Source organism: Lytechinus variegatus, chromosome 8 (assembly GCF_018143015.1).
Source record: "Lytechinus variegatus isolate NC3 chromosome 8, Lvar_3.0, whole genome shotgun sequence".
In the NCBI taxonomy this organism is placed as follows: domain Eukaryota; kingdom Metazoa; phylum Echinodermata; class Echinoidea; order Temnopleuroida; family Toxopneustidae; genus Lytechinus; species Lytechinus variegatus.
In genome coordinates, this window is record NC_054747.1 from 35,302,395 (window position 1) to 35,315,657 (window position 13,263).

Sequence of the window (13,263 nt, forward strand, 5' to 3'; positions counted from 1 at the left end):
CAAATAAAAAAAATTATACAAATTCTAATAACTTTGAAAGTCTTTGATGGATTTTCGTCAAACTTTCATCAATGCTTTAATATCATTGTGTTTTTCTGCAATGTTTACAATTAACTTCTTGTCAGGGTGAACTCCCGCTTTAATGTTTGGTCACTTGAAAATGACACCTACGTATCACGAACGTGTGTTTTCAGTAAGTTATTTTTCAGTTGGGAAATATTGGAAATATATGAAAACACTCATCATTCATTTTACCATGCTTTATTTTTTTAGGTTGAGACTTCGAAAATGTGTTGACCATTTTCATCATTTTGCAATTCAAATTCCCTTTCGAAATATGTTGCAAAGTGTTAGGCATATTTCTGATCTGTACGATGCAGGATCTAGGGGCGGGGGAGTTGGCGTGACATATTAGAAATACCTAAACATCGATCTCATGCCACCCCCCTGCCCCTAGAAAATCAATCAATAGAACTGTACACACATGTAAAAAACAATACAAGAAATTATAGTCTGTTTTAGATGAAAGAATGAAAAATAAATGGTGAATCCAGCAATTAGCTGTCATACAAATAACATTAACATCTCGCTCCCGGGATCATTCTGATTTTTAATCAGAAATTAATTCTTGATATCAAGAAATGAATTCTTGATATCAAGATCTTCATTTTCATTTCTGATTTCGTGCATCAATATATTGCAAGAAATCATTCTGATTTTTATTCAGAAATTAAATCTTGATATCAAGAATTCATTCTGATTTTTATTCAGAAATTAATTCTTGATATCAAGAAATGAATTATCAAGAATTCATTTTCATTTCTGATTTCAAGCGTCAATGTATTGTAAGAAATCATTCTGATTTTTTATAAATGATTTCTTGATATCCAGAAATTATTTTTTTATATGAAGAAATGAATTCTTGATATCACAAGAAATCAATTTACATCACGAATTCATTTCTGAATTCGATCGTCAATTTATTGCAAGAAATCATTCTGATTATTAATATTAATCAGTAATTCTTGATATAAAAAATAAATGTTTTTTGGTATCAAGAATTAATTTCTTGATATCAAGAAATCGTTTTATGATATCAAGAAATGAGTTCTTGATATCAAGAAATTAATTCTTGATATCAATAAATCTAATAATTTTTGATATCAGAAAATGTTAAAATAGCTTGCCATACGCACGTCGCCCAAGCCTATATACATTCATACATCCAAGAATTTCAACAATTATTTCGTTGTGACATGACAGCAGAAATTGAGAATGAACTTTAAGAATATACTTAGCAAGTAATTACCAGGAAAATTATATGAAGCAATTCATTTTAAAATCAAAATTTCATGTAAATAAGAAAGGTTACGTCGCATCGCGGACAATTCAGTCCCAAACATAGCGTGCAGGTTCGGCTTTGGCTCAGCTAGCTAGCCGCGCCAGCGCGCTGGCAAAGCTAGCGTGGCTGGCTGGCTAGCTGGCTGGAAGTCGAAATGCGCCAGTGTCTATGCATGGATAATCCGGTCATCAAATGATAAGATCGCAGTTTGTCTGTTGCCGAAATGATTCTGAAACATCCTATATTTTTTAGGATTGATGACGAATGATGCAACAATTATTTTCGATGATTTTCCCTCACTTTTTATAATTTTTTTTTTGCCCGTGTCGCTCACTTTTTGCGTGTGTCGCACCAAGAGCTTGTGGAATTCATGTGTGTCGCATGCGACACGTGTGTTCTACACTGGCGAGAACGTTGATACTCATACTCATGACATAGTTCAGAGACAGGACACAACTGTGTGGTGTGGTGCATGTTTGTCGATCAATTTCATTCGATCAATTTACTTTTGTCTCGCTCTCATTTTTAAAAGGAAAACGAGACAAATGAAATTGATTGACAAACATAGACCGCACAAATGATCTGTAGTCGTAGAATAGAAAGAACTCTTTCCTGTTTTCAATGAATTATGTAACTTAATCTTCTAGTTCTACTGCGATGAGATGGATGGATTACAATCATACTGCATAAATTTATGTGCTGAATTCTCTGATGAAACTGAAGCGGAGGAAGAACAAGAAGAAGATAAATAATGCCGAGATATGACTATGAGAATTTCTCAATCATGCTTCATCTCTCACTCAGACTTGGTCAAACGCAAACTCAAATTTTTTATTTTAATTTTTAGAAAAAAATACAGTTTGCATTCAATGTTAGTCGTAAGACAACTCTTCAAATAAATGATGTTATTTAGCGATTCACCTTTTTTCCATTTTCTGACTTTGTTCGTGTAAAAGTCAAATTTTATTAGAATTGCACAATCCTTCCCTAGAGCAGAGCTAGTAAAAAATTGTGACAATTTTCTTCCATTTTGGCCTCATGTTTTGTGTGGAAAATGGTTACAGGCCCTGACAAAAATTCCCTTGATAAGGCTTTTATGTGACAAATTAGCATGATTGCCATTCACTTACAGACTACAGTATTCTTTTTCAAAAGATATCAACTTGATAGGAATTCAAAACCAGGATCAACTGTTTTAGAAAGAAAGCCCCCCCCAATAAAAAAAATCAGTGATTTTAGGTTTCCATGAAAAACAAAACATGAATAAGCATTTCCTGTTTTCCCAGTATTATTTTTTTGCTCAATACAATTTTGTGCAGGTTTGCAAAAAAGAAGACCAGAAAAAAGTCAAATGCAATTATGCGTTGGACTTTTGATTTTGCCAATTTGCCCCCAAATTACTATCACTGTCGCTACCGTATCACTATCTCTGATTGTCACACATGATGAACAGATGTTCAGTCAATCTGTCTTGATGAAATTTGCTTCCTAAAGTTATTTATTGCCATGATTTCTGGCAGATTTTAAGGAATAAATAAAATGGATGGAAGCTTGGATTAAGATAATCGTTTCAGTGATTTTTGTATAAATTTAAAATCAAGATTTAATGCCTTAAGAGAGAGAGAGTTCTTGTTAGGAGAATGTTGGAGGGCACTCGCATTAGTGCGATGTTAGTATTAGTACATAATAACTTCGCACAGAGATCCGCTTTTGGCAGTGGATTTCTAACTAGTGGGTCGTGTGTGCTGCGACGCCACTTCTGGCGTCCACAACACATGTGCCTTCTATGGCTTGATGTTTCTGTGCGTGGCAGCATGTTCTGAATCCTTGAGTGGTTGGAGAGTGCATTTTGCTGAGCTCTGTATACATGTGTGTGTGACTGAACTGTCATGTTGACTGCAGTGCTGATTATAGTCACTGGCTGGTGTAATCAAAGCTACATCTAGAAGAAGCTAAACATTGATGCAGAGGTTTGATGTCAAGCCTGGGTCATATGGTTTAGGCTGTGATGTATACAGTAGGTCTGTCCCAGATATGAATAATACACGTCTTTCCTCTGGGGCCCGTTTCATAAAGGACTTGCAATTGTTGTAACTTTGCCATTATGGCAACTGCCATGGAAACCTTGATTCTGATTGGCTGCTGAGCCCTGTTACCACGGTAGTTGTCATAATGGCAAAGTTACAACAGTTGTAAGTCCCTAATGAAACAGGTCCCAGTTGTAAATCTATAATTTTAACCTTGGCTTAGATTTGTCTTCAGTTTGTCATTGTGTTTAATCTCTGTCATTTTCAGCATTCGGGTAGTCCTTGCGATGGTTCTCCCATTAATTCTTAGCTTTCTTTTTTTTTCTCCAGGCCTGTGCTTTCACCCCAACCGACCATGGATCCTTGCCAGCTTGCACAATGGCAACATTCAGCTGTGGGACTACCGTATGTGCACTCTCCTGGAGAAGTTTGATGAACACGATGGTAAGTCTTGTCTTGTCTTAGGTTAAGTCGGCATATGCAGACTTGCTGTACTCCGCCAACTTCATTGAAGTGTGTGAGATCACCAAGTAAGCAGGTCACTTACTAGGTTTTTGATTAATTTCGGATTTGAATGAGTCCAATAAGTTTATCAATGTTGTGTCCATGTTTAACTGGTTCCAATCTTTAATAGTTCGAGGGAAGAAGCTGTGTTATTTGCAGGGGTGAAGGTCAAGTCCAACCAAGAAAAGAATTGTGCTACCCCGTTGATTACTGAATTCTGAGTGGACCAGGATTTCCATAGTCTTTATACATGAATCATCTTGTTCCAATAGGCAAGGGGTTAACAAAAGAGTAAACTCTCAGGGTCTAAGAAATCCTCATTTTCTTGGGAAAGTAGTTTTCAGACAGGGATGTACATGTACATGTAGTTCAGGCTGTTTTTTACAGTCAACCGGCTGCTGGAGAAAACTTCCCATAGATGTTGTACATGTGACTTGGACCAAGGCCAAGTCCAGTAATATTTTGCCTTGACTCAATCCCTGTTGCTATTTACTGGACCTGCATGTATATGGATAAAATATGAATATTTCTTGGATCTGGTATCGGATGTCTAGAATAAACAAAGTCACAGAGAAAGATGTGAGCCATTGTGAGCAACCCAATTTTTTAAAAGAAGTCTGTGGGGTGTGTTTATGCTTCCGTTGCTGGAACAGTATCAACGTTTTCAAATGTTGTTTTAGATCGACGATCGCAAATGTTCTGGGAGTGCTGTTTAATTTTTCAGATGCGAAATCGCAATAAGCAGCCCTAAATCAACCAACATTCCAGAAAACAAGCTTTCAGAATTAAAAAAAAAAAATCCTTTTCTTTCAGGTCCCGTTAGAGGGATAAGTTTCCACCAACAGCAGCCGCTGTTTGTATCTGGAGGTGATGACTACAAGATCAAGGTCTGGAACTATAAACTCAAAAGATGTCTGTTCACTCTCCTTGGACATCTGGACTACATCAGAACGACCTTCTTCCATCATGTAAGGAATAAATACTACGGCCCGTATTCTGAAGTCAGGTTTAACGTAAACTCAGGTTTAAAGTTGTGGTTTAAGTATGCGAAGCCAAAAGTATCAAATTTTTATTAAGTTATATATGTTTGTTATGTTTACTGTGCTCTTTCCTGATTCATCAATGGTGAAGACAATTATACTTCCTAGACAATTATGAATGATTTGAGAGCCAAATAAGCTGAAGTTTGATATCTCTACTATTAGTGATTTATGTAACAATTGGCTATCCATACTTTAAACCACAACTTAAAACCTGAGATTAAGTTAAACCTGCTATCAGAATACGGGCCATTACTTCCAATAATGCATCCTATGATCTTGTATTTCATATTACATGCATGACCAATGTTCCTTTATTACATGTATGAGAGGCCTTGTGGGTCGATCACCCTTCCTTTTCCTATTAAGGCCTATGACAAGCACCTTGAGTGAGAGTTGAACTATATCTAAGAAATATTTAAATGAAACTAAGATGAATCCCATGCACAGGGAGGATTGATATTGTGTCTTTAAACATCTGTGCATTATTTCGCATACCATGATCAAACCATGTTGAATCAAATTCGTCCCCTTTCCTTTCAGTAGAACTTGTTCTGAAATATTGTATTTAATTATAAGGTCAAGTTTACCCCTCATGCTCTCTATTAACCCTATCTAGGCCGGGGTATTTTGGGAGTTCCTATGGCCGGGGGGGGGGGGCCTCCCAGGCCCCCCCCTAAGATCTCGGCCGTCGACCACGCGATCGCGCCGAAAATTGGTACGCGGGTTGCCTGGGGCATAATCTACAAGATTGTATAGTAATTTATTTCATGCGAATCGCTATTAAGTGATTATGCTAATTTATGCGTAATTAGTATGCGAAATCGTACTTTTCCACTCTAACTCCCTAAATAAAGCTCTAAATGTACTAATTTTTGGTATAGAAACTCTTTGTGGTGTCCTTAGCAAGTGTACATGAAAACAATTGTGATATCAAATCATTTTCTTATGTATTATATTGTTTTTTGCAATTTCTTATGTATTTCATTGTTTTTTTCCTTTTGTTTTTCATTGTTTTTTCAATGAAATTTGTTGGGGACTCTTCTCTGATCATAAAAAGCATCAAATGAATACATTTAGACTACAAAAACTAAAAATAATCATACATTTATGAATTTTGGTTGAAAACACAATTTGCATTGACTTTGTACACGAAATCACGTTTTTGAGCAATTTCCGGTCTGACATGCACTTACATAATGTTGCGTAATTTCGGAACCACGTACCCGGGTGACGCAAAATTGGTCTCAAAAGTTGCGCAAGACTTGAAAGTAAAATGTCAGCGAGCGGCGCGGTCAAAAAATTTCGCACGGCGAAAATATCACGCGATTCGTTGAGGGGGGGGCCTCCGAGGCCCCCCCGGCCTAGATAGGGTTAAACTTAAAAAGTTTTTTACATGTTTAATATAATTTTACAAAAAAATTTCATGGTTTCTGTTTTGTTGCCCTTTTTTTTAAAGGAATATCCTTGGATCTTGAGCGCATCTGATGACCAGACCATTAGGATTTGGAATTGGCAGTCAAGGAACTGTGTCTGGTGAGTTAACCGATCGACAACTGAATTCTGTCATTCCCATAGGCTTTGTACAGAGACCACCTTTTTCTTGTGTGCAATGGGTTAATCTGTTGACTACAGTGTACTTGAGTTCTGTAATAGGCTTTGCACAAGGAATACCTGGTTCCAGTAAAAATATGGAACTTTACAATAGGAGTGGGCTATAAATGGGTGATTTTTAGTTTTACTGTGGGAACAGTTTTTTTGTGTTCCTTTTACCTTATCTCAACATGAAATGACAATATTTTTTGTCTCGGGTCCGAGAAAAAAGTGTGCCGGGCCAAAATCCAAAATGGCCGCCAATACCCCCAAAAATCACAGTTTTGGCCACAACTTCTTTATTTGGTGGTCTTTTTCTCTGGTTTTGGTGTGTATTTATATGTTTTTGGGGGCAGGCAATTTGTTTTTCCTATAATTAGCACTTTTAAACCATTATTTGTAGAGTTAAAAGGTAATTATACCTAAATTTTCCAATTTTTATAGCCTTTTTTCAGCCAAAAAGTAGGTTTTATTGTCCTGGGGTTCTTGGATATTAGATGGTACGAGGTCAACAATAGCAAGCAGCTTCGTAGAGCTATATTGCTTTTATTCCTCTACTATGAGTTTTACGGATATTCGTGAAATATATCTTATTAAATAAAAAAATGTTAATTATCCATAGAGGCTATACAGTATACAATGTACTACTGTACATACTAGTACTACACTGCATATATCCATGCATTGACCACCATGACATATATGACAAGGCCTGTATATACATGTAGACTATAGTGTCATAGAAATAAGCTGCTAAGGTTTAAAATTAGATTGTGAATTGTGAATATGATTGCTTGTCAGCTGATGTACATGATGAAACCAGCAACGTAAATTGCACATAAAAATATCACACATACATGTATGTCGTTCAATAATACTAAATAGGTTCATTATTGCGGATTGAAATAATCGCTAGAGGGTATTCATTTGTCTCGCAATCTACTATGGTCAACAAGGAAATTCGTGATCACTCTCGCAAAAAGTGTTCACTGGCTTTCTAGGAAATTCGTGATCACTCTCGCAAAAAGTGTTCACTAGCTTACATGTTCACGAGCTTTCGAGTGCCGCTGCAACTCTTTATCAAGTGACACGGATTGTCCGATATCGTACTCTATTTATACTAACCTCCAAGACCGTACGCACAAACGCGAGAACAATAGGTGGGCACTGATCCGTTGTGTGATTGGTCAGGAGGTATGCAAATAAGCCGGGGGTATATGCAAATACGCCGTTGGTCGGCAATATGCAAATAAGACCTAAATTGGCGGGCTCGCTAGTTTCCCGTGGGCGGGGGTTGACTGGCTGAGCGGTCCCTCGATGGTGGCCGGGAACGATCGGGTCGGCGTGCAGTGCCAGGTAAGGGGGTATTGTGCTGTCGGATGGTTCGCATCCAGAAATCGGGGATGTCGATCCCGCTGTCTCTGTTGAAATTGTTAGGACAAAGACGTATACTAATAGCCTCCTTAATCCTGCGTGTATACCAATGTCTTTCTTTGGCAATGCAATGTACACCCTCCCAATCTGGGTGGTGTTGCTTCTCCCAAGCATGTTCTGCCACCGCGGATGTGTCGGTTCGCTGTAACCGAACATCGCGCTTGTGTTCAGAAATGCGTTCAACTATCGGTCGGGCTGTCTCTCCGATGTAAGACCCGTCACATCCCTGGCAAGGAATGTTGTATACTACGCCATCACGTCTGTGATCAGGGATAGGGTCTTTGGGGCGTACAAGCTGTTTGCGTAAGGTGGTGTCCGAGCGGAAAACCGTTCGGATACCGTGACCTTCTAATCGGCGTTTAAGTTGTTGTGAAAGGCCATCTATGTAGGGCAAGACTGTACAAGTCTTGAAAACTTTCTGATCCCTTGGTGGTTGTTTTTTCTTGAAAGTATTCTTGATAAAACGGCGTGGGTAGCCGTTACTGTATAAGGCGCCACGTATGTGTGCTCTTTCTTTCGGGAGTTCAGGCGGGTGAGTTATAATACGTGCTGCTCTGTCGAACAGACATTTAATAAGACCCTTCTTGACCGATTTGTCGTGATGAGAATCATATGGTATGTATTGGTCTGTATGAGTAGGCTTGCGGTAGACAGAGGTGGAAAGTTTCCCGCCCTCGTGTCTTTGGACTAGCGTATCAAGGAATGCTAATTTCCCTCCTTGTTCAGTCTCCAGAGTGAACTGGATGGACGGTTGCTGGCTATTCATGTATGCGAGTAGGCCGTCTGCTTCGGAATTATTTACAATTATGAAAGTGTCATCGACGTATCTCTTCCACACCCGCGGGCGGCATGTGGAAGGACACTTGGGCAAAGCGTTCTGTTCAAATCCTTCCATATATAGGTTAGCCACAACCGCTGAGACTGGGCTACCCATTGCTGCTCCTTCTGTTTGCTCATAGAAAGAGCCTCTGTACAGAAAATATGTGGATCTGAGGACGAACTCGAGGAGTTCGACTATTTGTTCAGGCATAAGTGTGGTACGTTCTGATAATGTTGGGTCGGATTGCATGCGTTGCAGGGCCGTACTGCATGCGCCCTCTATCGGTACGTTAGTGAAGAGGGAGACTACATCAAAAGAGATCATGGATTCTTGTTCGTTAATTGTCTGCTCCGATGTGAATTCAGCGAAACTTTCCACCTCTGTCTACCGCAAGCCTACTCATACAGACCAATACATACCATATGATTCTCATCACGACAAATCGGTCAAGAAGGGTCTTATTAAATGTCTGTTCGACAGAGCAGCACGTATTATAACTCACCCGCCTGAACTCCCGAAAGAAAGAGCACACATACGTGGCGCCTTATACAGTAACGGCTACCCACGCCGTTTTATCAAGAATACTTTCAAGAAAAAACAACCACCAAGGGATCAGAAAGTTTTCAAGACTTGTACAGTCTTGCCCTACATAGATGGCCTTTCACAACAACTTAAACGCCGATTAGAAGGTCACGGTATCCGAACGGTTTTCCGCTCGGACACCACCTTACGCAAACAGCTTGTACGCCCCAAAGACCCTATCCCTGATCACAGACGTGATGGCGTAGTATACAACATTCCTTGCCAGGGATGTGACGGGTCTTACATCGGAGAGACAGCCCGACCGATAGTTGAACGCATTTCTGAACACAAGCGCGATGTTCGGTTACAGCGAACCGACACATCCGCGGTGGCAGAACATGCTTGGGAGAAGCAACACCACCCAGATTGGGAGGGTGTACATTGCATTGCCAAAGAAAGACATTGGTATACACGCAGGATTAAGGAGGCTATTAGTATACGTCTTTGTCCTAACAATTTCAACAGAGACAGCGGGATCGACATCCCCGATTTCTGGATGCGAACCATCCGACAGCACAATACCCCCTTACCTGGCACTGCACGCCGACCCGATCGTTCCCGGCCACCATCGAGGGACCGCTCAGCCAGTCAACCCCCGCCCACGGGAAACTAGCGAGCCCGCCAATTTAGGTCTTATTTGCATATTGCCGACCAACGGCGTATTTGCATATACCTCCGGCTTATTTGCATACCTCCTGACCAATCACACAACGGATCAGTGCCCACCTATTGTTCTCGCGTTTGTGCGTACGGTCTTGGAGGTTAGTATAAATAGAGTACGATATCGGACAATCCGTGTCACTTGATAAAGAGTTGCAGCGGCACTCGAAAGCTCGTGAACTTGTAAGCTAGTGAACACTTTTTGCGAGAGTGATCACGAATTTCCTAGAAAGCCAGTGAACACTTTTTGCGAGAGTGATCACGAATTTCCTTGTTGACCATAGTAGATTGCGAGACAAATGAATACCCTCTAGCGATTACATGTATGTCATATACGTAATGTACATACATATCGAGCCATACCTTCTTCATTTGGAGGCTTTTTTTACCTGGTTGTTGTGTCTAAGTAACTAGCCTATGTTTATGGGGTCAGGTAACTGTCATGGTAACGTTGATAAACAGCCAATCAGAACCAAGGATTCCATGCAAGTTACCATTAAGTTAACATAATGGTAAATTTTATGCAACGTGGCCCAGAATAAGCTACAGTGTAAAAAGTGCCATGTGGGGTTAATTACCTTTCTCCGCCCCCTGAATTAGCATATTTGACAAAACATGTCCTCAGTTTCTGAGACAAAACATATCTTCAATTTCTGAGGCATCTAATTCTAAACCTAAGAGCTCATTTCTACATGTATTATGGTATACCACTATAGTTTATACAGGCCTTGTCATGGTGGCCAATGCATTTATGCAGTGCAGTATGTACAGTAACAGTACATGTACATTGTATACTGTATATAGCCTCTATGGATAATTCACATTTTTTATTAAATAAGATATATTTCACAAATATCCGTAAAACCCATAGTAGAGAAATAAAAGCAATATAGCTCTATGAAGCTACCTGCTATTGTTGACCTAGTACCATCTAATATCCAAGAACCCCAGGACAATAAAACCTACTTTTTGGCTGAAAAAGGGCTATAAAAATTGGAAAATTTAGGTATAATTACCATTTAACTCTACAAATAATGGTTTAAAAGTACTAATTATAGGAAAAACAAATTGCCTGCCCCCAAACACATATGAATAGACACCAAAACCAGAGAAAAAGACCACCAAATAAAGAAGTTGTGGCCAAAACTGTGATTTTGGGGGGTTTTGGCGGCCATTTTGGATTTTGGCCCGGCACACTTTTTTCTCGGACCCAAGAAAAAAAATATTGTCATTTCATGTTGAGATACATTACAAGGAATAAAAAAAAACTGTTCCCATATTGAAATTACAAAAAAAGTATTTTTGACCCATGTATAGCCCACTCCTATTTACATACATAATAAAGAAAAATGCTACTACTACATGATTTATGTGTAGTAAATTGTGACAAAATGGCAACATTTGCATGCCTGCTGTTGAAGATCAGCCATGGGGCTTAATTTTTCTTCAACTTGCTTTTTTTTCTCAGAAGACCCTTAGAAACATGCATTAAGATGACCATGCATTTGTATAGCATTTTCCTGGATTTAAAACTTAAATGTATGAAAATTTATGCTATTTGTAATTTGTGGTGTAGTGGTTTATACTCTTTCTTGGTAATATCAACATAGTTTGACTACAAAACTTTTTATGAACCAAATTTCATTTGACAAAGAGGAAAGTGTTAGATTTAGTAGAGATTATTCCATCTTGGCATTTTCTACTGGATAGCAAATGAATTGAGTATTTAAACTACATGTAAGTGATATTGTTCCAAATGGTAATTCAAATTTGTAAAGTAGGCCAAATAGGTCTGGCCAACTGAGAACTAGACCCGTTTATATACAAAGTGAATACACATGGCAATACTCTGTACATGTAGGTCGGCAAGCTAAAACTGCGTATTGTGGAATTCCACTTGACGGCATTGCTGGTTATAAATTGACTGTATTCTCCTTATTTTCATTTCAGTGTTCTTACTGGACACAACCATTACGTCATGTGTGCAAACTTTCATCCTTCTGAAGACCTTGTTGTCTCTGCTTCTCTTGATCAGACTGTCCGAGTCTGGGACATCCAAGGTAGGTTCTTTAAACTTTCCGAGAGAAAAACTTGAGACCTCAGCGTCTTAGTCATGGAATTAATTGTTTGCCTTGAAAGTATTACAAATTGTAAACTACTGGGTATACTTTTGATGACATGTGAAATACAGACCTATCTTTTACAGCAATGGGCAAAATATGTGACATTTATGTATCTCGGGTAATGGCGCCCTTGAATGTTTTTCACAGCTAAATGGCCAATACGAATGCTTCTAATCATCATCAGAGACTTATCCTCAGCATTTTCTAGGTACTTATTGTCTCTGCTTGTAAAATGTCCAAAAGTAGATGTTGAATTGATTATGAGTGGGACTTAATAGTTTATGAAGAATACAGAGCTAAAAATGCAACATGTTTATAGTACAGCCTTTCTAAGTGCTGTGTACTATTACTCAGCGCGTGACACTGGCACTGGTCTGACGGTCCCAGACCAGTAAATATTGCTGTCGGGCCAGTAGTTTTCAGAAATAGCCAGATTTATTGGTCTGACAGTGCCAGTAGAAAATATATCAAACTGAATGATATTTTCTCATCTGATTTGTAAATTCTAAAAATTGCTCTCCAAAATTAGAAATGGCTCTCATGAATTATGTTGTGGAAGGGGGGGGGGGGCATTAACAGCAATTAATATAAGCAAAAGTCTCTTTTTATACTTTTATTTATTTTTGAGGGCAATTGTAGGTCCACACCAGTAAAAAATTGAAAATTTGGGCATCTACTTGTCCGACATTAACATGTTGGACCAGTAGAAAAAAAGGGTTGGTGTAGAGCCCTGTATTTCTGCAGCTACCCTGATCGGATGCTCAAGCATTCAACGAATTCCTACCAACCGTTTACCCATATACTACCCCGAGGGGGAGAGTGGCAAATGTAGATAAATGCCTTGCCAACAATAATCCACTGTATTCGTCATTTGCAGGGCTGAGGAAGAAGAACATCTCTCCTGGTCCAAGCGGCCTCGAGGAACACCTCAAGAATCCGATGACCCCTGACCTTTTTGGAACAGCCGATGCTGTGGTCAAGCATGTACTAGAGGTAGGTTTCATGTGAAAAAAAAAACTGTCCAAACTGTAGATTCTTCTTGTAGACCCACATGATATAAATTATGCATACAAGGCCTGATTTGAGTCAATCAGTCAGTTAAAAGAAAAACTTGTTTACCAGAGGGAAATGTATACCA

At 39.0% G+C, this 13,263-nt stretch overlaps 1 protein-coding gene across 1 annotated transcript in view; it reads left to right on the forward strand.

Annotated features, from left to right (window-relative positions):
• The window catches only part of LOC121420436 (coatomer subunit alpha-like), a 38,019-nt gene that overhangs the window by 4,939 nt on the left and 19,817 nt on the right, over nt 1-13,263 (forward strand). The window contains exons 2-6 of the mRNA XM_041615071.1: nt 3,700-3,813; nt 4,687-4,841; nt 6,373-6,449; nt 11,953-12,062; nt 13,003-13,118. Of these exons, the coding sequence (XP_041471005.1) occupies nt 3,700-3,813; nt 4,687-4,841; nt 6,373-6,449; nt 11,953-12,062; nt 13,003-13,118 (572 nt within the window). The remainder of the gene's footprint in view (nt 1-3,699; nt 3,814-4,686; nt 4,842-6,372; nt 6,450-11,952; nt 12,063-13,002; nt 13,119-13,263) is intronic.